Source organism: Vombatus ursinus, unplaced genomic scaffold (assembly GCF_900497805.2).
Source record: "Vombatus ursinus unplaced genomic scaffold, bare-nosed wombat genome assembly UNPS02014818.1, whole genome shotgun sequence".
NCBI classification, from domain to species: Eukaryota; Metazoa; Chordata; class Mammalia; order Diprotodontia; family Vombatidae; genus Vombatus; species Vombatus ursinus.
The window spans coordinates 29,397,040-29,421,054 of record NW_020954596.1 but is presented as its reverse complement, the minus strand read 5'-3'; the positions used below and the strand labels follow the sequence as shown (position 1 = coordinate 29,421,054).

Here is a 24,015-nt window from a genome sequence, read left to right as displayed (position 1 = left end):
AGACTTAGAGAGCATGAGTGGCTTGTCCAATGTCATATAGAGAGTAATAGTACAGCTAGGATTCTGGCTCCAAACCAATGCTCTTTCAACTCTTTCACAGCTCTGATAGACTTAGTTTTACTTCAATATAATAAAGCATCATTTTGTTCAGAATGTAAAATTTTACAAATACCTGCTTAATTATTAGTAATTTTAATAGGAGATGGCAAAGAACTATAGTTGAGTATTCAACAATGCAACCTGAAACTTGTGAAATATACAAAGAAAGCCTACACATGGTGAAAAAATAGCCACTCACACAAGTACATTTGTATGTGCCATGTCCTGTCAGGGCCAAACAAAATCAAAGGAAATATTGATAGAATTTTAGCCTAATCTTCATCTAGAAAGTCCCTATGCCAATGAAATAACCAGTCTAATTCCTATCCTATCCATCAAACTAGAAAAATAAATAAAAGATAAAATTCATGCAAAAAGAGAATTCATTTCTACATCTTAGTCCAAAGGCCAGATCTCCCACAATCTGTTCTTTCTTAGAATATGGATGCTGAATGATGCAGATATCTTGAACAACACAAGCCATCTGGCTGTGAATGTGTCTACAAACAGTTTTGGCATGCTGGACATGTCACAACTCCTACTTTACTGTTGTGGAAAAGCTGTAGAGCGAAAGCTGAGGCTGGTATTTTTTTTTTTTTTTAATGTATGGAGGAGTAACTGTGAGAAGATTCTCAAGATAAAAATTTGATCCCAGTACTTAAAAATGAAAACTGTTACAAAAACAACATATAAGATGTTGAAACCCATAATAGATATTTGTATACAAATGGGACATCAGGCATGATTCCTTCTTAGCCCCACTCAAACTTTCTGCTCTCTGCCCATTACTTTGGCCTTATTAGTATTATTTTTTAATTTATTTCCTTCTGTTCTTTCCCCTTCTGTCTGTGGGTTGAAGCCACTAGAGGGAGACAGGACCACATGTACTTGAGAAAGAGAGGTATTTTGAGTCTTTATTAGAGCCTTACTGGAAAGTCAGAAATATTCAGTATGTGGTATTGAAATCTAAATGTTAAATAATGTTAAGGGGAAATTATATGACAATGATTAAAAATAATAGAAACCATTTGTCCAAACTTGTCCAGAAATATCTACTTATATTTGTGCCAAATTATGCAATAATTTAGTATTATTTCAGTGACATAAAGGATCTTGTCAGTGGGATTTGATTCTTCTATAGGAATAAGTTGCTTGCGTATAAAAATTCATATCAACATATATGACTTCATATTTCAATTACATGTGCAAAATAGTCCAATAGAAAGCATTATGTTTATTTTGTGCAGAAACATTAGTCTATATGACACTCAAAAGAAGTGCATGGTGAATAGATTTAAATTATCTATGATTTCCCATATATGCATTCAGTAAATATCTGCTGAATGAATGAATGAGTTAATGTTTCTAAAGCTGATGCCTGCGGTCTTCAGAGGAAGTCAAGTAAAAGGACAGGGGCCATCTGGTAGAGAGGGATGGTATAATGTGGGGATCACTGAAACCCTGATTATAATAGGTCACTGCTTCTAGACATACAATTCTGTCACTTAAGTGTCAAAGTTCAGGAAGATACATTTGAGAAGAAATGCATGTGCATTGTAGTTATCAAATGTTATCTGGGAGGACAAGATACTTTAAAATGTAAATATTTAGGCTATTATTCATTGTTGCAATTAGTAAAAAGGAAGAAGTACTGAAAACTTTAAAAGAATGGAAATGAAAGACAGTTAAGGGATTTCTCCACGCTATTTTATGCTTAGGCAAAATTCATTGCATCAGGGAAAGTGCACTGCCTCTAGAGTTAGAAAACCTGGTTTCAAATCCCACTTTTGATGATTACTGTCTCTGTGACCTTGGACAAATGATTTAAGTTCCTTGGGCCTCTGCTTCTTAATCTCTTAAATGAGGGGTTTGGATTGGATGGCTTCAGAGGTTCCTTGTAACAAGAATTAAAAAACAAAAGAGTTTAGCAAACTCCACCACACACTGACCACATATGACAACACATGGAACATCCCACATATATCGTCCTCCACCTCTTCAAAGAAAGAAGAGGGGTGAAGTTAGGATCATTCGCAGCTCATTTCCTAGCTTGATCATTATGATTCTATAATATTTGATTCGGTTTTGTTGTTCTTTAAATTTCCATTTTCGTATTCATTGTGTGTATATTGTGTGTACTTAAATTCCTCCGTTTTATAGATAAGAAAACAGAGGTACAGACAAGGGAAGAGACTTGTTTTATATCCTCTCTAAAAGAGATGCCAGAACTGAACATAGTGTAGTCTGAAGGGATTGGAGGTGGGGAGAGAGTACAGAGGAATTATCCATTCTTTTTCAGGGAAGCACTATGTTCCTCAATAAAGCCTGACTCCATTAGCTTTCTTGCTTACCATTATGACCCATATTGAACTCTTGCAGTCCAAGAAATCTCCCAGATCTTTTTCAGATAAACCACTCTCCAGTCATGCCCCTTCTGTCTTGTTCTTGCAAAACTGATTTTGTGAATTAAATGTAATACTTTTTAATCCTGACTAAATTTGATTTGATTTGATTTTTTGACCCAGTGTGCTGGACTGTCAAAATCTTTTTGAATTCCGACTCTCATCCAGCATGTTAGCTAATGCTCTTAGCCTTGAATCACCTGTAAATGTGATAGGTATGCCACTTGTGCTTTCATCTAAATCCATGATAAAAGTTTAAAACAGATCTCGGGGGCAATCCACTGTAGCTTTTCCAGCTGTCATCAACTGATTAAGCATTCTTCTTTTGGTTCAGTCATTCAACGGGTTCTGAATTTACCTAACTTTACTATCAGTCACTCTACATCTCTTCATCTTTTCCACAAGATCAGCATGAAAGACTTTATCGAATGCTTTGCTAACATCTAGGCAAACTATCTGTATAGCATTCCCCTAACTTATTCAACTGACAAAATCACTTCTGTTTCTACCTCCACTCTGATTCCCAGATATTCATCTTCACATGAATATTGGGGTGGCAGTGGGTAGGAGACCTTTGATTTTATTGCTATAAGGAAATATCAATGAGGAAGCTCCCTTTACCAATTCAGATCTGAGACTGCTCTGCAAAATACAGCCCCAGAGGATGGGCTATGAGTACACACATATACACACACACAATCATACTCTGGAAGTCAGTCTTATCCCACTCAATGAAACATACAACCTCAGATTGGCCTCCTTTTATTAGGATCTCTCTATATTTCTCTCCCTCAGATTTAAATATCATGGCTCTAAGGGTTCTTGTAAATTATTTAGGATGATTCTCTCATTTTAGAGATGAGGAAAAAACTGAAGCCTAGAAAAGTGAAATAATTTGCCCAAAGTAGGCAGTTGGCTAGGTGGCACAGTGGATAGAGTGCTGGGCCTGGAGTCAACACGACTCACCTTCCCAAGTTCAAATTTGGCCTCAGACAATTACCCTGGACAAGTCACTCAACCTTTGTTTGCCTTAATCCACTAGAGAAGAAAATGGCAAACCACTCCAGTAGTCTTGCCAATAAAAGCCCAAATGGGGTCACAAAGAGTTGGACACAACTGAACAAACCATAAAACTAGCTAGTAATGCTAGTCCCTTTTCTCTGTTGATTATCTCTAAATTACTCTGTATATAGCTTGTGGGGACATTGTATGTACATTCTCTTCCCCATTATACTGTGAGAACAATATTCTTGAGAATAGGGGCTGTCTTTTGCTTTTTTTTTGTATCCCCAAAACACTGCCTCGTATATAATAGCTGCTTAATAAATGCCTATTGACTAACTGAAGGTTAAGGTCTGGGATTTAAATCTAGGTCCTCTAACTCCAAATAAATTATTCTTGTTAATCATACTTTGTGCCGTTCTTTATAGAAACGTGAGGCCATGTGTTTTATTATTGGGTCCTTTTGTTCCCTAGGCTTCTCTTTATTGCTAGCCTTCTTTCTACACTGTTGCTACTCATTAGCTTCATGCCTATAATTAGGAAGTTTTCTTCTTCCCTCTGTTTGGTTTAAGGACCTTTTGATAATATTTTTAAGACCTTAGGCAAATGCATTCTTACCATCCCTATCCAGGAAACTTTCCTTCCAAACCCCATTCTCAGACATCATCTTCCTAACCAGCTGCTCATTTCCCATTTTAAACACAATGCATTGAATGACTGAGATGGACCGATCTTGGAAATCATCCTCTTCTCTTTTTTTTTTTTTTATAACTGAGGAAAGTCACTAAGTTACTTTCCTATTGTCATGGAACTAGTATATGGCACAGCCAAGACTTAAACTTAAGTCAGCTTACTTAGCCTGTGGGCCTTTCCATTATAGGGCACCTAGGAGGCAAAGTGGCTAGAACACCAGACCTGGAGTCAGGAAGACTCATCTTCCTGAGTTCAAATCTGACCTCAGACATTTACTAGTTGTGAGACCCTGAACAAGTCGCTTAACCCTGTTTGTCTCAGTTTCCTTATCTGTAAATTGAGCTGAAGAAGGCAAATCATTCCAGTATTTTTGCCAAAAAAAACCCTAAATGGGGTCATGAAGAGTTAGACACAACTGAAAAACTGAACAATAATAACTTTTCATTATACCATACCACATATAGTCATATATAGCTGATTGTTCTAATGCAAAGATGCCATGCTGTTGACAATGTGGGTTTTCTTCTGTCCTACATCCATTCACTATTTTTCTTTAATATCTCTAGGTAGGACCAAGGAATTCCATTTGATTGGTATAAGAACCTTCTTTGGCTCTATTCAACTCAAAGTGCTACAAACACCTGAGAGAAAATTTGGCCTTGGAAATTAAGGAAAGGAAAGTATGGGCTTACTTACAGTTCAGTGACATCTTTTGGGATTCCTCTGGGCAAGGCTTTCAGGCCCTTGTTACTACATCGGACCACAGTATCAAGGCAAGTACATTCTGCTGGGCAGCGGGACAGTGGGGAACAACTGTTGTCATCATTTCCTGATTTGCCAGAGGAAACACAAATATGCCAAGTTTTATATCTTCAAAAATGACTTTACAGCCAGCAGGGACTTAATATACTTAATTCTATTTAACAAACACTACCGTTTTACACCACAGGATCTCTAAAGGCACAGAACATTAAGCTACCACTGAACACTTATGTTATTTACATACATTGCATTTCAAAAGACACCAGGAATTTTACATAATCCTTTCTTTTTTAATAACCTTTTAAAGCTGAACTCCAAATACACCAAAAATGTCTATAGCAGCTTCTCATGTGATATCTTGGTTTAGCTACTTGTAAGAATTAAATGTGGATTTATAGAAAACTATACAAATAAACTAAACTAAAGCAAAATCAGGAAGGGAAAGAGTACAGCTAGGTTCCAATTAGCGAGGATAATGAATTCCCCAAAGTGGTTGCAAATATTCAAATTTGAACTATTCCAAATTAAAATTATGTAAAATATGGAAGCTATTTCTAGCCCATTGAAACTTAAGTGTGAAATTCAAACAATCCAACCATTTCATGGGAGTCATTATTTGTACTAATCAAGACCTGGTTGTAAATTTGTTGTCAATTATTTTCTGTATGTGCATTATCCTATACTGAATTAAAAAAATTACAAGATGAAAGAATCTACAACCGGTGTTTAATTTGTCAATAATGATATTACTACTAATGATAATTTTCCATTTATACTACACTTTATAGCTTCTAACATTTTGTCACATACATTACATCTCATTTTCTCTTTGCACAACTGATTGAGGTAGGTAGGGCAAATTTATTTACCTCTATTTTGCAAGTGATGCACCCCAGGTTAAGAGTTTAATTAGCTCTCCTAAGATCACATAGTGACAGAGCTTAGACCAGAATTATGGGTTTCTGTGTCTTATTTAGCTCTTACAAGCATTGTTATTACTTATATAGATAATTTTCGCTATACACACATATTATTAGATTAATCAACATTTTTCTTTTTAAGCAGCCCTTTGATGGAGAAGCTGCAGCTCATATGAATATGATCCCTTCAGATTTACAAAGTAGTTTCTTCACAGTGGCCTTATGACATACATAATTCAATTTTTATTATTGTTCCTACTCTACAAATGTAAGGTGACTTGCTGAAGGTGCCACAAAGGAATAGCTCAAAGAAGAATTTCCAATCATTGGGACAATAAAGCAGTTTTGAAGCTATGTTAGCTACATAGATATCATTGTAGAATCATGGAATCTCTGAGAGCTGGAAGGGACTTGGGACATCCTATCTCACTTTCACATACGGAAACTTAAAGGCGCCTAGGATGAGATGTCCTGGATATACTGCAATCTTGATGAGATTAAGCATATTTATGAGATTGTAACTCACTGAAATTTGGAAGTATAATAGTAGAAACTGAGGCCTAGAAACCTTTTTAAACTGACTCAGATAGTGGCAGAGAGCTGGGGCCAGGACTTATATCTGAATCTGAATTTTTAAGAGCTCTAGGCCACACTGCCAACACAGCAGTATAAATAAATATTAGAAAGTGGTTTCTTAAATATTCAAAAACAAAATCATATGTAAAAGAACAGTCCATGGAATTTTAAAAGCACCAACAATTCTGGGTATATACTCAGCTGCTTAGATATGTGACCTTGTCAAAGAAAAGAAATATTTCCTAACTTAATATTATCTTGGATAATTTTGAAAGCATGAAAGCAAAGGAACCAGCCATGGGGAGGCTTTATTGACCAAATATGTGGCATAGAGCCTTATACATAGTAGACCCTTAAAAATACTATATGAATTAAATCCACACAATTAACCTTTCTAAGCACCTGTTACGTTCAGCACACTGTCCTAAGGACTAGGGTTTAGAGAAATAGTTCAGATAAGACATTGCTCCTGCCCTCACAGAGTTGCAGTTTAGTACAGGAGAGGACATATAAGGAAGTAATTATGATATAAAACTGCACATGATAAATGAGTACACAAGAACATAGAATGAATGAATAAAAATGCACGAATGAACATCTATATTTCTTACCATCATCACAAGTAAAATCTTGAATTGCAACATCCTGGATTGGAATCTCTTTTAGGAAGTAAGGCTTCTGACATCGAGGATTTCCTGTTACAATGCGTTTCTTCCTAAGCCAATCTCCCAACCAAGCCAAGTAGCAGTTACAGTTAAAAGGATTGGCCAAGAGGTTTCTAAGAACCATATATAAACAATACACAATTTAGTTATGACAGCTTTATTTTTTCATAAAGCACAATATGTTAATATAAAGACAGGAAGCCTTTCCTGGAACCTGCTAGTTTAGTTCCTGTGAAGGGAAGATTGTAGAACGCAGAGAGTTGGGGGTAAATCTTTTGAATTGCTTCTATTTCAATATTCTTCCAATCTCTCATTTATACACAGGTATGCACTACATACTAGATGTATTTTCTCTGGCTCAAACATTCCATTTATACTTGGGAGAGAAAAAAATCCCAGAAGAAAATCCTTCAAGTGATTCTATACAAAAAATAAAGTTGAAGGCAGCAATTTTGGATTTATGCAGTGTATCTTGATATATCTCATTTAGAAGTAATTTAAACTTGTCTGAGATCTGACTTGCCGTCAAACTATCCTGCACTGATAATGCGGTAATTCAATATAAAGATGAAGGCTGATTACTTTATATTATTGGGTTTAACCTGACAACAGCTATTTCATTAATTTGTCATCTCAAGATTTCCATCTCTTATTTGCTCCAGAGAATAGGTTTCCCATCTAAAGTGACAGCTGAGTTGATTACATGCCAGTTATAAAAATGAATTTACTTCTACAAATCCCAATACTTTTGGCATCTTACCACTTGAACACAAACCTATTGACAATTCTATTATTTATAAACATGCCATCTTTAATATGCACAAATTAGTCACTAGGTGTAAAATGTCACAATTTATGTGGAAAGAGGATTAAGTGCTTTACTGATGGATGCTTCCCTCAGAAATAATTCTGTTAGTGACTTGAGCTATGTGAAACAAGTTTTTTTTTTTTCCTTTCCCATCCTTTACAGTAACCTTTATTTCCCACCCATTAAATTATAACAATACATTTAGATGCAAAACACTGCTTGGAAATTAATCATTTCTAACACTACTGTTATGCACTATACAAGGTATGAATTAAGTTGTAGGCACACAATACTCAAATACTCTCTGACAGGCAGCAGCACATTCATCCCCAACTTTTTTTTCTGAGATTATGAAAATTCTTTTCTTCAAACTTTAGGAAATATTTCACTAATGACTTACTCCCAAGCCTACTTGGCTTAGGACCATAGATTGTCGAGTTGGGAGGGACCATTTAGGGTATCTAGTCCTACCCCCTCACTTTAAGAGTGAGATACCTGAGCATCAGGGAAGAGGAGTAACATTCTCTAGGGTGCACAGTTGGTCAGTATCAGAGGTAGGATTAAGATCCAGGTCCTCTGACCCTAAATCTAACATGGCTTCCACTGTCCCTGCTAGGTTCTCTCTTTAATATAATAGCTCCACACTGAGAATTACTTTCATGACCCACCTTACCAACCTTATTTACATTACAAATAATCAAGTCAATGTAAATTATTGGGGTGGGGAATATGCTAACAACCTTTCTGTTTCAGTAGTATCATGTTATAAGATATAGAAATAGTTCCATTGGTTAGACTGATTTATTCATCTACCTTGTCACATTTCAACTTGATTAAAAGAAGCATTCTGCATTTTTGTATAGAAGTCAATGTAGTTTTAGAATTAAAATAAGCAAAATTCATCAATTTGCCATTTTTTAAGAAAAATGCATGAGCTCCTAAGTGGCAGTGGTGTCTTAGACACTGAATTTTAGTAATTCTTTTTTATTATTATTTATAGCTAATGAGGACATCATATTGCTACTGAGACATTATTGAAAATATGTAACTAAATCTTCAATTGGCTAATTCAATCAATCAATAAATTGCCATCAATACTCACAAAGTGGACAAGGAGTGAAGGGTATCAAATGCTCCTGGAGCAATTGTTGTAATTTGATTGTCATACAAAGAAAGCAAACGTACGGAACTGAGTCCTATGAAACTGTCATTTCCTACACAGGTTATGCGATTACTTCTCAACATCCTGAAAAAGAAAGGACATTGTTATAGAAATAAAAAGTGATATTGATATTATATCTAACACGAACCCATAACAAACCCATCCTATAGCATTTCATTATAATTTTCTGTATAATTTATTAATAAGACGTATATTTATAAGCCAGAAGCATAGTGCTTATTAGTGAAACATTACAAAAAATAGTATTATGTCTGAGTTTAATATAGCCATAACTACACTCTTATTTCCAGTGCTACTGTCATAAAATGAATTATATTTGATTGTAAGAATTTCATTAGTAAGATTCCAATGTTTATTACCATATATTATTATTACTACGCTATTGCAATCATGATTTCTTATAATGAGCTTTTTATAACATTGCAACAAAAGTGATTCTGCTCATAAAGCAGTTGAATTGTTTATCTCTTGACTGAGAAATCTTTTTAGAGGTAAAATTTTGGCTGATTATTTGTGATATTCTTCATATATTCCTGCATCATTTAAAAAACCAATTTTCCTGTTCATGCCACTAAATAAATGATATAATACACTAAAATATTAAAACAAGGGCATGATTGCACTTCTCTGAGATGCATTTAAAAACGTTCCCGTACACAGAGAATACATCTCAATTATCAAAATGAACTGTTATCCTAACTTCACGGATACTGATATAAAACATGGTAAAGGGTTGAATGTCTTTATATCATTATACAATACGTAAGAGATAGCACTTTTATCAGCAGCAAATCTTATGTGCCTTAATAAGCAAATTCTGGGAGGATGCCTGAGGAACCTGGAATTTAAATGATTTGTCTGGAGTCACATAGTCAGAGGTGGGACTTGAAACTATTTTTCCAGATTCAAAGCCTAGGGATTTATTTACTTTGCCATTTTGACTATATTATTAAAAGCAAGGGATAGGGGATAGCACACAGTTTGGCTGTCCCCCCTCTCTAAAAAAAGGGGGGAGACATAGCTTAAAATTTATTTTAAAAGAATGCCTTGTCATTTATCTTCAATCATCAGAAGATGTGAAGATCTAGAATCAAAGAATTTCAGAGTTGGAAGGGATTTCAAAAGCCATCTAGGCGAAACTGTACTAGAGAAGAAATTCTGTTGTCGTTGTTTAGTTTGTCTCAGTCCAACTCTGCGCTACCCCATTTGGAGTTTTCTTGACAAAGATACTGGAATGGTTTCCATTTCTTCTCCAGCTCATTTTACAGATGATGAAACTGAGGCAAACCAGGATAAAGTGATTTGCCCAGGGTCACACAGCTAGTAAGTGTCTGAGGATGGATTTGAACTCAGGTCTTCCTGACTGCAGGTCCTGGTGCTCAATCCATTGTACCACCCATAACTTAAATAATGTTTCTGTTCGCTTCCAGAAAAATATAGTCGCTTGACTCTAGCAATCATAAATGCTGAAAGGCAGAACAAGAATCAACCAGGGTCTTGAAAGGATTGTGGCCTGGGTCCTACCATAATCTGGTCAATTCAACTCTCTTGAACATTTTGAAATTAGAATCATAGCATTCTAGGTCCAGGGCTGCAAAAATCAATGCCAAAGCTAATCTTCATAAACTACTTATACATTCTTATTCAATTAGTAGGCTGAGGAAAAACAACAGAGATCTGAGAACTATAGTGGGAAGGATGGAGAAGAGGTTGAAAGTGAATGGCTTCACCACCTTTTAGTTACATGTGTAATTACAGAGAAAAAGGCAGGAGGATCATGGAAGTATTCCCATTAAGTAAGAATGGGTGATATAGTCTAGAGAAAAAAATACATACATATATACATACATACATATCCAATTTACAAATAGGTTGTGTTCTAAAAGTTCATTTGCAATTAATAATTAGAGCTGGCATTTATAGAGTGCTTTAATTTTTGCAAAGTGTTTTAAAGAAATTATTTGATTTTTGGCTTACAACAACTGTAGGAGGTAGGTACAATAATTACCCCTGTTTTGAGATGAGGAAACTGAGGCAGAGAGAGGTTAAGTTACTTGCTGCTAAGTGGCTGAGTTCACATCTGAACTCAGGTCTTCTTGACTCCAGTTCCAGTACTCTACCTACTGCACCACCTAGCCATCTAATTTGCCTCTGTTTGGTGCTTAGAAAGAATTTCCCCATGTATACATTGCTTACATGGTGGTTAGATTCCAGTCTAGTCTACTGAAGCATAATGTACCTGAGGCACATCATAATACAATGTAAGATGTGTGCAGGGCTCCTCAAGGGAGAAAGTTCTTTAGCTCAGCCCCAACATACACGTGGGTCAGAGAGAAAGATGAGTCCTCAAAGACGTAAGCCCACAGATATTACAGAAATGTATTATCATGTCTGGTCAGACTAATTGGAATAATTTGAGAGCTCTTCCCCAGTCGATATAGGTGTGAAAGTTTAGGCCGATCTTCTTTATGAAGCATCCTCACCATCCATCATGATCACAGCTACTTACTCTTGCTTAAAGCAGGGAAGAACCAGAAACTCAGATGACATGCTTAATCACTACAAGGAATTTCATGATGTTTAAAACAACGAGTAAGGACATAGGTGAACCAGATATAGGCTTGATGCCTCAAGCCTTAGGATGGTATGTGTTCTCTTTGACACTGTTTTCTTTCTCCAGATTTTGTCCGGACTAGAGTTTCATTGTGATTGATACACTGCCTCAGTTCTTCAATTGGTTGGGGGAATCTTCCAAAAACTATGTAGATCGGGAAAGAGAGAGGGAGCTGAGAAGGGAGCAGGAATATAGTTCCAGTTTCCATGCCTCATGGACAGGTACCACTGATGCAAAATGAGCTGTGCATAGGATTTAACAGGAGGAGAGCAGTGACCCAGATCACATTTGGGTAGCTGAAGCTCCCGATACCAATAAAATCACAGGTCCAGTGAAAAAAATGCAGATCAGACTACTAGCCTTGATGAATGGTCTTCTATGATTTCTGTGGCTGAGAAATTCATCATCTTATAGTTAACCTTGGGATGGGCCTTTCTGAATTTAGCCAGATTGGTCCTCATCTTGCCAGGAAACAGGCTATCAATTAACTTTCTCTACACCATGTCATCCATCCGTATCTCAGTTGTTTCCATCTTCCTTTTTGTGTGTTGTTTCTACATGTAGGCTCCTTGACATCAGGGACTATCTTTCCTAATTATATTTATACACCCAGCACTATTTATCACAGCACCTGGAATACAGTAAATCCTTAACTAATGGGTGGTCTGTCTATCTGTCTGTCTATTGATCTATCTACCTAAAAAAAGAGACATACAGCTCATCAGCAGGCATGTCTTTAACACCTTTTGCACTTGGTACAACTGCTGTAAGTTGCAATCCACTGCCACAGACTTTAAGAATGCACTATTATCTCCACACAGTCATGTGACAACATGATAGCAATTCAGCAAGGAAATGTTTTATTTTCCTACTAAATTATGAGCTCATAGAAAACAGGGACCACATTAATTTCCATTTTTGACTCTTTAGTATCTAGCACATTGCTTTGCTAGGTATTATATGATTAATAAATTCTTATTGAATTGCATATAATTTTTGTACCTCCTCCAGCAAGGGAATATGCACACAGTAGGTGCATAACCAGTGGCTGCTGAATGAATGTTTGCCTATTTTAAATTACCTCCACAAGTGAGAAAAACAATCATTCACAAAAAAGTTACAATGAAAACAAGGATGCTTACAGAGTTTTCAGGCTTTCTAATCCCTTGAACATCTTATGGCGAACATTTTCCAATCGGTTACTAGTGAGGAGAATTTCATTTACACCAGAGGCTCCTTCAAATGCTCCTTCTTCAATATCTGTGATCTTATTGTTGCTGAAGTTTCTAAATGAAAATCAATGTGATAAAGAGAAACAGATGGGGATTTCTTCATGATTATTAATGAGCATCAAAAATAACATATGTTGAAGAGGAATTGTATACTATTTCTATATCTTTATGCCTCTCTCTCTCTCTCTCTCTCTCTCTCTCTCTCTCTCTCTCTCTCTCTCCTCTATCTACCTATATTTTTCTTTCAGGAAAGAAATGTCACTTTTCAGGATTTACCTGTCCCATCCTCCTAACTCTGAATAAATTGCCAAAGTCTAGACCTTGAAGAGCTACTCTCATTCTACATGAGAAAAGACAACAAGAAAAATGGCAATAACAAAAACAACAAAAAACCTTGATAATACTTTGTTTCCAAGTGCATATAAGGTGTGTGAGATAGTCGTTGTTAAAAGACAAGGCCTATACTATATACCTTCATAGTCTCCATAGGAAAATTGGTAGATGATCAGGAAGTCTTTGTTGAATAAAAAGAAGTAGTCAGGGTGAGTTATAATATCTAACAGCCATATAGTTTTTTAACGTTTGCAAAATGTGTGCTTGTGTGTGTGTGTGTGTGTGTGTGTGTGTGTGTGTGTATGTGTACCTAAGAAGCTAGTTATCCTTCATTTCTCTCCTGGCTCCACTTCTGACTCCCCAATACCTGCCACCATGCCTCAGCTGCCTTTTCGCTATGGAAGGTCCCTCTAATCCTTACAATTCCTTTCTCCATTGGTGAGTTCTTCCTAGAACCTTCATTCTGAGGAAAGGCTCAGGCCAGCCATCCTTCATTCCTCAATTGGCTCAGCATCTGACTCTGGACTTTGCTACCATGCCCCTACATGGGTATTATCTTCCACTTTCCTCCCTCCACCTTTCAGTTCCCTTTTATGTGGTATATTCCTCCATCAGAATATAAACTCCTTGAGGGGAGGGATTGCTTCTTTTTTCTTAAATTTGTATAGTTTAGCATAGAATTCAAACCTATGCTTCTCTGGATTCCAAGTTCAATGTTCTTTTAATTATACCATGTTACCTCTCTTAATCCCTCTACCTGTGACCTTAAGTTTATTTTCTCTATAGTCCTTCAGGAACTTGTCCTTCAGTTTTCGCTTTCTGACTAGACAAAGAATTAAGTACCTTCCTTAACTTTTCTAATGGTACTTCCCATCTATTAATCTCTATGAAAGAGATGCCTCCATCTATTGCATTCACTTCAACTCTCCTTGCTTTTGTCCCCACCACTCTACTGAAATTGTCTTTTCAAAGATGTATCTCCCTTTTTGTTGACTCATACGGCCATAACTCTAGTTCAGGCTCCCATAACACCTTTCCTGAGCTATTGCCACGGTCTTCCATATGGCCTCCTTTCTTTAAGTCTCTCCCTATTCCAATTCATTTTCTTCTCACTTACCAAAGTGACTTTTCTAAAGTATGGGTCTTGTCATGTGCAAAGTACTGTTATCAATGATCTCTAGTAACTTTTTTTTATTCACAGGATCAAATAGAAACTTCTCTTCTTGGCAGAGAAACTCTAGGCTTTCTTTGTATCTTCAATGCTTAACATGGTTCTTGGTACAAAGTAAGCACTTACTACATCTTATTACAATAAGCAGGTCTTCTGGAATCCTCTCTCCAATCTATTCTACTATCTTTTTTTTTTCCTTTTCCTTCCTACTCTCCCTTGGTAATCTCATAATTTTCCATGGGTTCAATTATTACCTCTAAAATGACTCATAAATCTCTGTAATCTTGCCTTAGATATTTTTCCTAAATATCTGTTCTTCATATCCAGCTGCCAATTGAATAGCTCTATCTCTGACTGTAACCTTGAATACAATATGTCTAAAAGTGAATTCATTGTATTCTGTCTTAGACCTGCCATATCTCAAGACTTCTATTTCTATTACCATCCTACCAATTGTTCAACCTCAAAACCTCAGCATAATTTTCCATACTTTCCTCCTGGCACACATCCAATTATTTGCCAATTCCTCCTTGTATAACGTGAGCTCCTCAGAGGAAGGGGCTATTTCTTCTTTACATTTCCAAAGCTAGCACCCTTAGACATGTCACAGATAGTAGGTGTTAAACAAATGTTCATTGAATTGAATTAGTAAATGTTTATTGAATCCATAGTACTGCTACAACAAATTTTCCTTCCACATAGATATGTCCGTGTCAAACTTGTGGTCAAAAACTTTCAGTGTTTAGTGTTCCTATTAAAGAGCATACTTCTTTATTTCATATCCAAGTTCCTCTATAACTTAGCACCACTTTGTCTTTCATGATTACTTCATGTCACTTTCATTTGGACACTCTATGCTCCAATTAGACTAGAGAGTATTATTGGTCCTTAAACACCATGAATTTTTCTGCCTCCACAGTTTTGTTCCTCCTGTTCCCTACACTCTCTCTCCTCTTTTGCCTATTAATACTTACCCATCCAACTTAAAAGATACTTCTGCTAGGAAGCCTACTCTGATGTCCCAAGTCAATAATAACCTTTCATAACTGAGTTCATATAAATATCAAGTACCTTATACTAAGTCATTGGATATTATAATTATCTGTGATTAAGTCTTAACATATTACTACAATGTAACCATAAGGACAATCTTTTCTAAACTTTGCATCTTTCCTACTCCTTCACAGAGTGCTCTATACACAGTAGGATCTTAGTATCTTTTTGGTTGAGAATGGATGAATGAATTCATTCAACACCTCCTCTGTGATTCCTTCCTTCCAACTCCCTACCCCATTTCCCCGTATGAAAGAGAATAAAGATGACTTTTGATTCCATTAACTCACAATAATTAACACCATAATAATTAACTCACAAAATTAACTGTGCTATATTAAAAACTTAAGATCTATTTCAACTTAGAATTAATGTATCATTATAAGATAATAGAAATAAATTAATATTTAATACATGTCTAAAAAAGAATAGGTCCAGTTTTATACCATCTAATGAATATATCAGCTCTTCAGTAAGCATTTAGGTTAAAGGCTACAGAGATTTTTTTTTTAAATCTTGAAATTGCTGAGTTGGTAAACTTATTTTACAATATGAATTGTGGACATGGAGTGACATAGATGAGCTAACAAGTCAGTTTTCTAATCATTTGGTTTTGATTAGTTTCTGATGAAAATTTAATGAAGCAAAAAAGTCAAATGTTTTTTCTTTAATGTGCTAAAAGAGGCGTTAACAGTATGGTTTGGGGAGTAGTAAAGGGAGTTACAAAACATTACTGGGTGCATTTCTGATGAGCTTAGATTGCTACATTCCTGCTGTGTCTTCATAACCGACCAGCTGTCTAAGTCTAAAAGAAGATGCCCAAAGATGCCATGTTAAGTCTTGCTTTTGCTTGTGTCTAGACTTAGAGAGAAGAGCAGTCAGCTCTGACCTCCATTCATTAAGCTAACCCACGCAAGAGCTAGCTCATGGGGGTTTGATTATCTGCTGGGCTGGCACTTTTCACATTTTATAATTTTCAAAGATGCTGAGGGGAAATGCACACATGTGGAAAGAAGATGAAGAAAATAAGCTTACATTTTACGTAGCTGAGGGAGCTTCTTAAAGATCCCTGTAGCTTCCAATACTGTGAATTCATTGTTATTGAGACGGCTAGAAAATACAAATAGAAACAAACAAACAATAAGTTAAAAAGTCAAGAGAATTCCTATCACTACTGATTAGCAATGGATTTACAGCCAGAGGACCTGGGTTCAAATCCCACCTCTGCCTCTTATTACCTGTGTGACTGGGCAAATCATACGGGTCCCAATTTCCTCATGTATAACACAGTTAACAAGTACCTGTGTACAAGGTATTATGCTTGGAGCCATGAGAAAGTCAAAGAAGTATAAGTTCTTGCCTTCAAAGATCACAGTTTTGTTTGGAAGACAAAGCATACATATAAAGAGATAATTGATAATGCAAGGCAACAGATGATAAAATGCCAAATGCGTGGCATAGATAGCAAGTGGTAGAGGAGTCTAGGAATAGGACAAAACACTCTTTTTAGACGATTAACACTAAATATCAGTACGCAATAATATGACACACTTTTTTTTAAACAGAGTAGAAATATTAATTTTTTAAAAATCCCATAAAGGATAGAAGAATTTAATTAAAAATTGAGCTCCCCAATTCCCAGTTTTCTTAGCTATATATAATACTTATATAGAAAGTATCAGTTTTTTTGTCTGCACTAAAATATCCCACTGTTTGGATATTCCTACGGTCTGGTGAAAACTGTCATTTAGAGTTAAGTGTTTGATATTCACATAATGCCTTTCATCCCTTGAACTCAAAGAGTTCAAGAGTTAATTAAAAAAAATCATATTAGCCTCCCCTAATTAAACTCTCATAATTAACAGAAATTTCCAAATAGTGACTCCTATTAGCACTGCTAGTGCTAACTGCACAATGAGCTGAAAACTGATTTCTTGAGTTCTCCCCAGGGGCAGAGAGATGAACTGAGATACTTTCTAAAATACTAATTTACACAGAACAATGGTTATAACAAAGTGTATCAATTTGAAGAAATTTTAATTATTGAGAACACAACAAGAACCTTGTAATTGCCACTGAATTAATTTCTTCATCTGGAGTCAGAAGACACTGGTTCTTGGCTTGGCTCTGACAATTGCTTGCTGTGTAACCTGGGCAAGGCACTTTAACACCCTTGGTTTCAGTTTCCCAAAAAATGAGAGGGATGGAGGATGACTATCTTTAGGGTGATTTCTAGCTTTAAATATGGTCTTTTGATCCTATTCCTCTCCTATCTATCATCTAGAATTATTGTTATGCCCCTGATATGGAATAATGAATGTGAAAAGCCCATTGTAAACAATATAGCACTATGAAAATATAGAGAGATATAATGTTGGGGGTGATATATGGGGTGAGATGGACTCACAGTTCTGCAGTGTACTGGGGAATGTGATCTGGAATCTTGTTGAGTTTTTGATTGGAGCAATCTACTGTAGTCCCTTCACAGCGGCACTTTTCAGGGCAAGCCAGATCTGCAAAGCAGTCTCCACTTAATTTTGATCGATAATCTTCTGTGCCTATTGAGGAGTCAAACCAAGACGAAGAGACTGAGCATAAAGTTTAGGATATTCATTGTTTTTGAAGGAAGGAAAAAAAAATAGAGACATCTCCAATTCAACAGCAAGTGTATAGCTTGGGCGATATTTGGTCAGTACTGTGATATGGCACAGACAAAAGGGTGTCAGGAGAGGGTTAATGCAAGGGCTTGAAATTCACTAGGGGAAAAAATGTGACCAGATTCACATGATAGGATAACATTAATAAGTTGAGCTTTTCACAGCTGTATTTCCTGCTGATCCTGTTATGAGCCAATCTAGCCTGCTTCTCAGCTAATCACACAATTATTGCTCTTTATTCTCCCAGAGTTTATTATTCCTCTGAGTAAAGATTTTAACTGACATCAGTGTATCTTTGTATGTCATCTTTTGTTTAGGGCTTTTTTATGCCCCCTTTTCCGTTGACTGGACATTATTCAGTCTTCAGGATTCATTTATAGCTCCCTACCTTTCACATAATCTCAAAAATACACCAAACCTTCTTTTTAAAAATTTTGTTTTAAAAATGAATAATCCTGATTTAAGCCTCAGCAGCTTGTCATGCTGTAGAAAGCTGCGTGACGTTCCATGGTGCTTGACAGAACCATGTTTTACTCATACCTCACAACCACATGGTTAGATCAAGCACAACAGAAAATCTCGCCACATAATCATTACGGCATCCACTAGGCCAAGGATCAGACCAAGAGGAAAGACAAAGGAATTAGGGGGAAAAGCAACAGACACTGGCAGTGGAATACGGTGTACAGGAAGGACATGCATTCTCCTTGCAGACTGTTTACCGCCAGAGTTCAGTGTTATGATTGTCTCTATGGAAAAGACAAGGAAAGGGCTACACTGAAAAGTCCTCTTGCCATTTCTCACAATCTACGGAATGGAAGCAACACTTTTCCCTTTTTCAGAATACATCCAGGAAGAAATTGAGGGCTTGTTCCAGGGAGAACAGAGAGAAGCTCTAAACACCTTTGACTTTTCAAGCAAAGGTGCGCAGGCTAAGACTAACAGTAGGAGGTGCATCAGGATTGGGAAAGGCCGCCGTGTTTTAGTTCAGACACTAAACTTTTTACTTACAGCCAAAATGGTGAACGCCTGCAAAAGTGAAGATAGCCAAGAAGGAAAGAGTAATCCTATTTGCAATCAAGGCATGCAACTTAACTTTTTCCCCCCTCTCATTTATATGGGAAAAATCTGTTATGCATTATAGGGGTTCTCATGTGTAATACTTATTATCTTTTCTGTAGTATAACCGTTTTACTTAAAATGAGACTACATATTCTATGACTTTTTAATTTATCACTCCTATACTGGGAGTGAAGCAGAGAAAACTGAAACCACAGAATCATAAATTCTGGCATCTCTTCTGAGTATTGGCAACTAACATATGTTGATTGTCCCCATTAGAAAGTAAATTTCTTGAGGGTAGGAACTATTCTCATTTTTATCTTTGTATCCTGGACACCTGGCACAGTGATTGACACCTCAAAGGTAGCTGTTAAATGCTCATATAATTTTTTAAAAAGGTAATGGCATAACATGCACATTACAAATTTATTCTTTAGTATACCTTTCTATTTTGGTGACCTGTACCTGAAATTTGATTGGTCTGCGAGTTTTCAGAATGGAAACTCCGTCTACTGATACAAATAAGCAATTCTGTAATTTACAGTCACAGAGAAATGCCAGGGCACAAACTGATTGAGTGACTTGTGCAGGGCCACATGAGCAAAGAAATTAGACCCATGTTTTCCAGTCTCCGAGGCTGGCCCTCTATTAATTCCACTGTGCTCTCTCTTCTTGAACTTTTTACAAAATAAATTTGTCAATGTAAGATCTTAAATGACATAGTGTTGCTATAGCAAGTGAACATTTAAACCAATTACGAAAAAAAGAGTTCAACAGAGAATGAAGGACTGTAGCCAATGCTTTTGTGTTTTTTTTTTTAATTTTTTAAGGCATTTGGGGTTAAGTGACTTGCCCAGGGTCACACAGCTAGTAAGTGTCAAGTGTTTAGTCTGAGGCTGGATTTGAACTCAGGTCCGCCTGACTTCAGGGCCGGTGCTCTATCTACTGCACCACCTAGCTGCCCCTGCCAGTGCTTTTAAATTAAATTTTCAGATGTGGCCTAACAGGTTATTATATCCTAATTTCCAAATATCATTCAGTGGAATAATGTACTTGCTGTTTAGACAATGCAGGATAGAATAACTATTTTGTCACTTTTATGAATAAATGGAGCTGAATGATATGTTTTAGTGATAGACTAGTCCTTAGTTTCTGAACATAGCCACAAAGGATGGTCATGAACATAGTTAAAATGTCAGGAATGCTAGATTTCTCAGCTATACAGAGTATACATTCAATCCATTGACAATGATGGCTCTAATAATGATTTTCCAGGTTCAGTGTGTAACAAACAGCTTGAATAAAATGGGGACTTGTATATCCTTATGAGATCTATCTTTGACTAATCAGTTCTCCTAATGTTTCAAATGAATAGATGTAGGACTATATCTAAGTCATGATCTTTGATATTTCCTTCGAACACCTTTTATATTTTAGTTACTGGAAGTAAAAGAGTGCATACACATAAACCATAGTTCAATTTTTAGGTGAACACTTTGAGTTTCTTCTCTTCCCCAAATGAAGGGTACAATACTTGGTTTTATCTCTTACTCTGTTATCAAAGAATGACATAAGTAAGCAAAACTAAGCAATCTGAACAGCTTGGTACTGATTAGACAGACAGTGGAGAAATATTACCATCTGAGGATGCAAATCATAGTGACTATTTTATAGGCTTTCTAGTGACAAGAATACAGCTGTTTCACCTATTATTAATCTCAAACGGTCTGCTACTTTGAGTAAGCACAAGATAGCCAATCACCTTCTAGTTTTTTCTGTTTTAAAATAACAAGTTTTTACAACTGCCAAAGATGGCAAATCGTGTGCCTTTTCCATTGCTAATTTTCACGTATTCAGTCAATATATGAATGTGAGAACATAGAAAAATCCCACAATTATTCCAAATATACCATATACAATAGAATGAAAATGAATGTCTTAAATATACCAAATTCTCAGTAAAAACTGTAATCAACCAATTCTTAATTGTTTAAGCTAGGGAGTAAGTATATACCTATTATACTCGAAAGTACAATTATTGCTTTCATAGCCAACACTGTGGCAATTCCTTTATACTAATAACTGACAAAAATACTTGATAGTTGGAGGATACATCTAGTTGATGTACACTGCTAATCAATTAATGAAATATATATGTATATACATTGCTTTATTTTTTAAAGCAAAATAACAAACCAAGAACACATTACACACATTTTTTGCAGGCAAGGAAAAAAGAAGAAACACATTTCAAAGAGCTAGGATCAAAATCAGAATTTGCCTCAATAATATTAAAAAAATCTGAAGTAGCAAAGATTTATTGTTTATTCTTTTAGACCTACTTATCCACCTGCTTAAGTTACTCGTAGCATATGGGATCCGTGTGAACTTCTGATGCCTTTATGAAAGACACCCACATTCTTTTCGTGAAATTCTATTGTGGTCCCAGAAATGCAGGGATTGTGAGGTCATAGGTGAATAAGTAACAGTTGCAGACAGTCAGCAGGAAACTACTGTTTCAGCATAAGAAGGCAAAGGGGGGGAAAATGACCCTTAAAAAACCAAAACCTTAAATGTTTGAAACTGACCAAGTAGAACTAGCTCTTTGACCGTGGCAAGATCTGTCTTTAAAACCAGCTCAGGAAGCTATATTTTAAAAACAGAACAAAAGATAAGATATAAAAGGTAAGCAGTAAAAGTGATCTAAATAGAAAGCAGCAGGTTCTATCTAGTGTGAGTAGTTTTAGACAAATGTGCCAATTATGTGAGTGAGAAAAAAAAAGTGAGACTTTATTTTATCAGAAGCTTGCATGCAAAGGCCACATCTTCAGGAAAGAACTACTAGCCATCTACGTAGGAGAAGTCAACCTATCTAAAAGACACTCCATTTTCAGATACATGCATCAAAATCTAATAAGTTTTGAGAAAACTTTGTGTTTCAGGGTGAGAAAAGAGTGTCTGCAGTTAGTCCTACTACAGAGCAAAACCTACCTGGAATGAAATACTGTTCTTTAGCTAAATAAAAAAAAGAGAAAAAATAGAAGAGGCACCTGAATGTCAGCAAGCAAAGATATGAAATATATTAGATCAAGAGTGGACTGAAGTTTCTACAGATAATTAAGTGAAAATGTATATTTGCAGCAGGAGCTATAATATAACAACGTAGAATGAGTTGTAAATGTATCTTGGATCATGGACAATAAATAATTAACTTTTAGTTTTAGCATTAATTAGCTGCTAAAAATAAATTGCACCTGTAACAACTGCATATCATGCCATCAAAGATTTAAAACAATTACTTACAAGATTTTATAATAGAAAAACAAGTTGTAATTTCAGCATGAAATTAACTCATAATTTATATTAACATAGTTTTATCCTTATTTAGCAAAATGGTTTACAATAATTTGAGTATAAGTTTTCTAAAGATGGTGTCTCTTAAAAATATAGTTAGCCTAACGTCCCTGGTCAGATTAAGAGAGGACCAATATGAGAGGGTGATACCAAATGATGTAAAGTATCAGAGATCAACTCTTCCATTTAAGTGGCAAATAGTTTTTTTTTTCCCATTCTTCAGTTCATTTTTGGGAGAAATGAAATTATGATTGACTATACTCTAGTTGTTCAATAGAGAACTCAGTAGAAGACAACAACATTTATGGAATTTTCTAAGATGGCTGTAAGGTCCTAGTGGAGTCAAGGGTATGGCACAATACGTTGTTCAGTTGCTTTTCAACGTGTCAGATAGTCTCTCCTTATGGTCCTTTTGTTTAGTGGCACAAGATAAAAAAGTAAATTCTGCAATGTTTAACAATTCCAACAATCTTCAACAATTACTTCTGTAACCACTGCTTTGGGGCAACACAAAGAAAATAACAGATGAACTAAGCAAATTACCTGAACACCGGAATTTCTTGCTTTTGATCTGTCCGATCCTTTTGTTTGCCAGCCGTCGGGGGCTGGTGCATCTGGCACCACTGGTCTCAATAGGGTTTGTATGAAGATAATCCGCTAACCACTTCAGATGGCAGTCACAAATAAATGGGTTCTGAGCCAAATGCCTTTCAGAAACATACACATACACACACATACAAACAATTTTATTCATTATTTAAAACTGGCTCAACTATTTCTAAAGACAGAGCAGACTACTGGAATGAAAAATGCAAAAGGCTCAGGTCCACCAAATTAAACCCAAATTATACATACAAAGTCTGAATAGCACGCAGGGGTGAAAAGGTGCCCTTGGCAATGGTCTGCAGTTTGTTGTCATACAAGGAGAGAAGGTTCAAGTTGTGGAGATCTTGAAAAGCATCTACTCGGAGGCAGTTTATCTTGTTCGCATTCAGTAGTCTGATTGATAAAAGATAATAAATTAAATTAGTTTTCAAATCATTCAGCTTCTTTGAACTGTCTGTTCTTTGATACCTTACCCCAAATAGTTGTTTCTTTTGAGTACAATCATGAAATTTTAATTTGGTTTAGGAGCTATGTGACACCACTATGTTCTATCAGTTAACGGAACAATCATTCAGTCTTATTACCTCACAAATCACAGTGTCACCATTATCTATTATCATTTGCATGATTTTGCTCATATTTTTTTCTAAATGGTGGTGAACTGCCTCCATCCCCCCTCCCATTAACTCCCCATTACTCTATAATGATTCAAAATCCTAGTTGTCTTTAAGCCTTACTCAGGTTCTATTTCTTCCATTTCTTCTTCAGCTTTCTTCCATCATGCCAACTCACCCTGATCTCTTCTTCAATTTAATTTAAGTAT

General features: G+C 36.0%; 1 protein-coding gene across 2 annotated transcripts in view; it reads right to left on the bottom strand.

Annotated features, from left to right (window-relative positions):
- Positions 1-24,015, bottom strand: part of SLIT2 (slit guidance ligand 2) — a 397,271-nt gene that overhangs the window by 94,591 nt on the left and 278,665 nt on the right. The window contains exons 13-21 of one of the 2 annotated variants that reach the window (XM_027836326.1): positions 23,442-23,585; positions 23,130-23,293; positions 22,224-22,247; positions 17,921-18,071; positions 16,549-16,623; positions 12,867-13,010; positions 9,030-9,173; positions 7,066-7,232; positions 4,893-5,025 (exon numbers count right to left, since the gene is read on the bottom strand). In XM_027836326.1, the coding sequence (XP_027692127.1) occupies positions 4,893-5,025; positions 7,066-7,232; positions 9,030-9,173; positions 12,867-13,010; positions 16,549-16,623; positions 17,921-18,071; positions 22,224-22,247; positions 23,130-23,293; positions 23,442-23,585 (1,146 nt within the window). The remainder of the gene's footprint in view (positions 1-4,892; positions 5,026-7,065; positions 7,233-9,029; positions 9,174-12,866; positions 13,011-16,548; positions 16,624-17,920; positions 18,072-22,223; positions 22,248-23,129; positions 23,294-23,441; positions 23,586-24,015) is intronic. The other variant, XM_027836327.1, reaches the window with a different exon arrangement.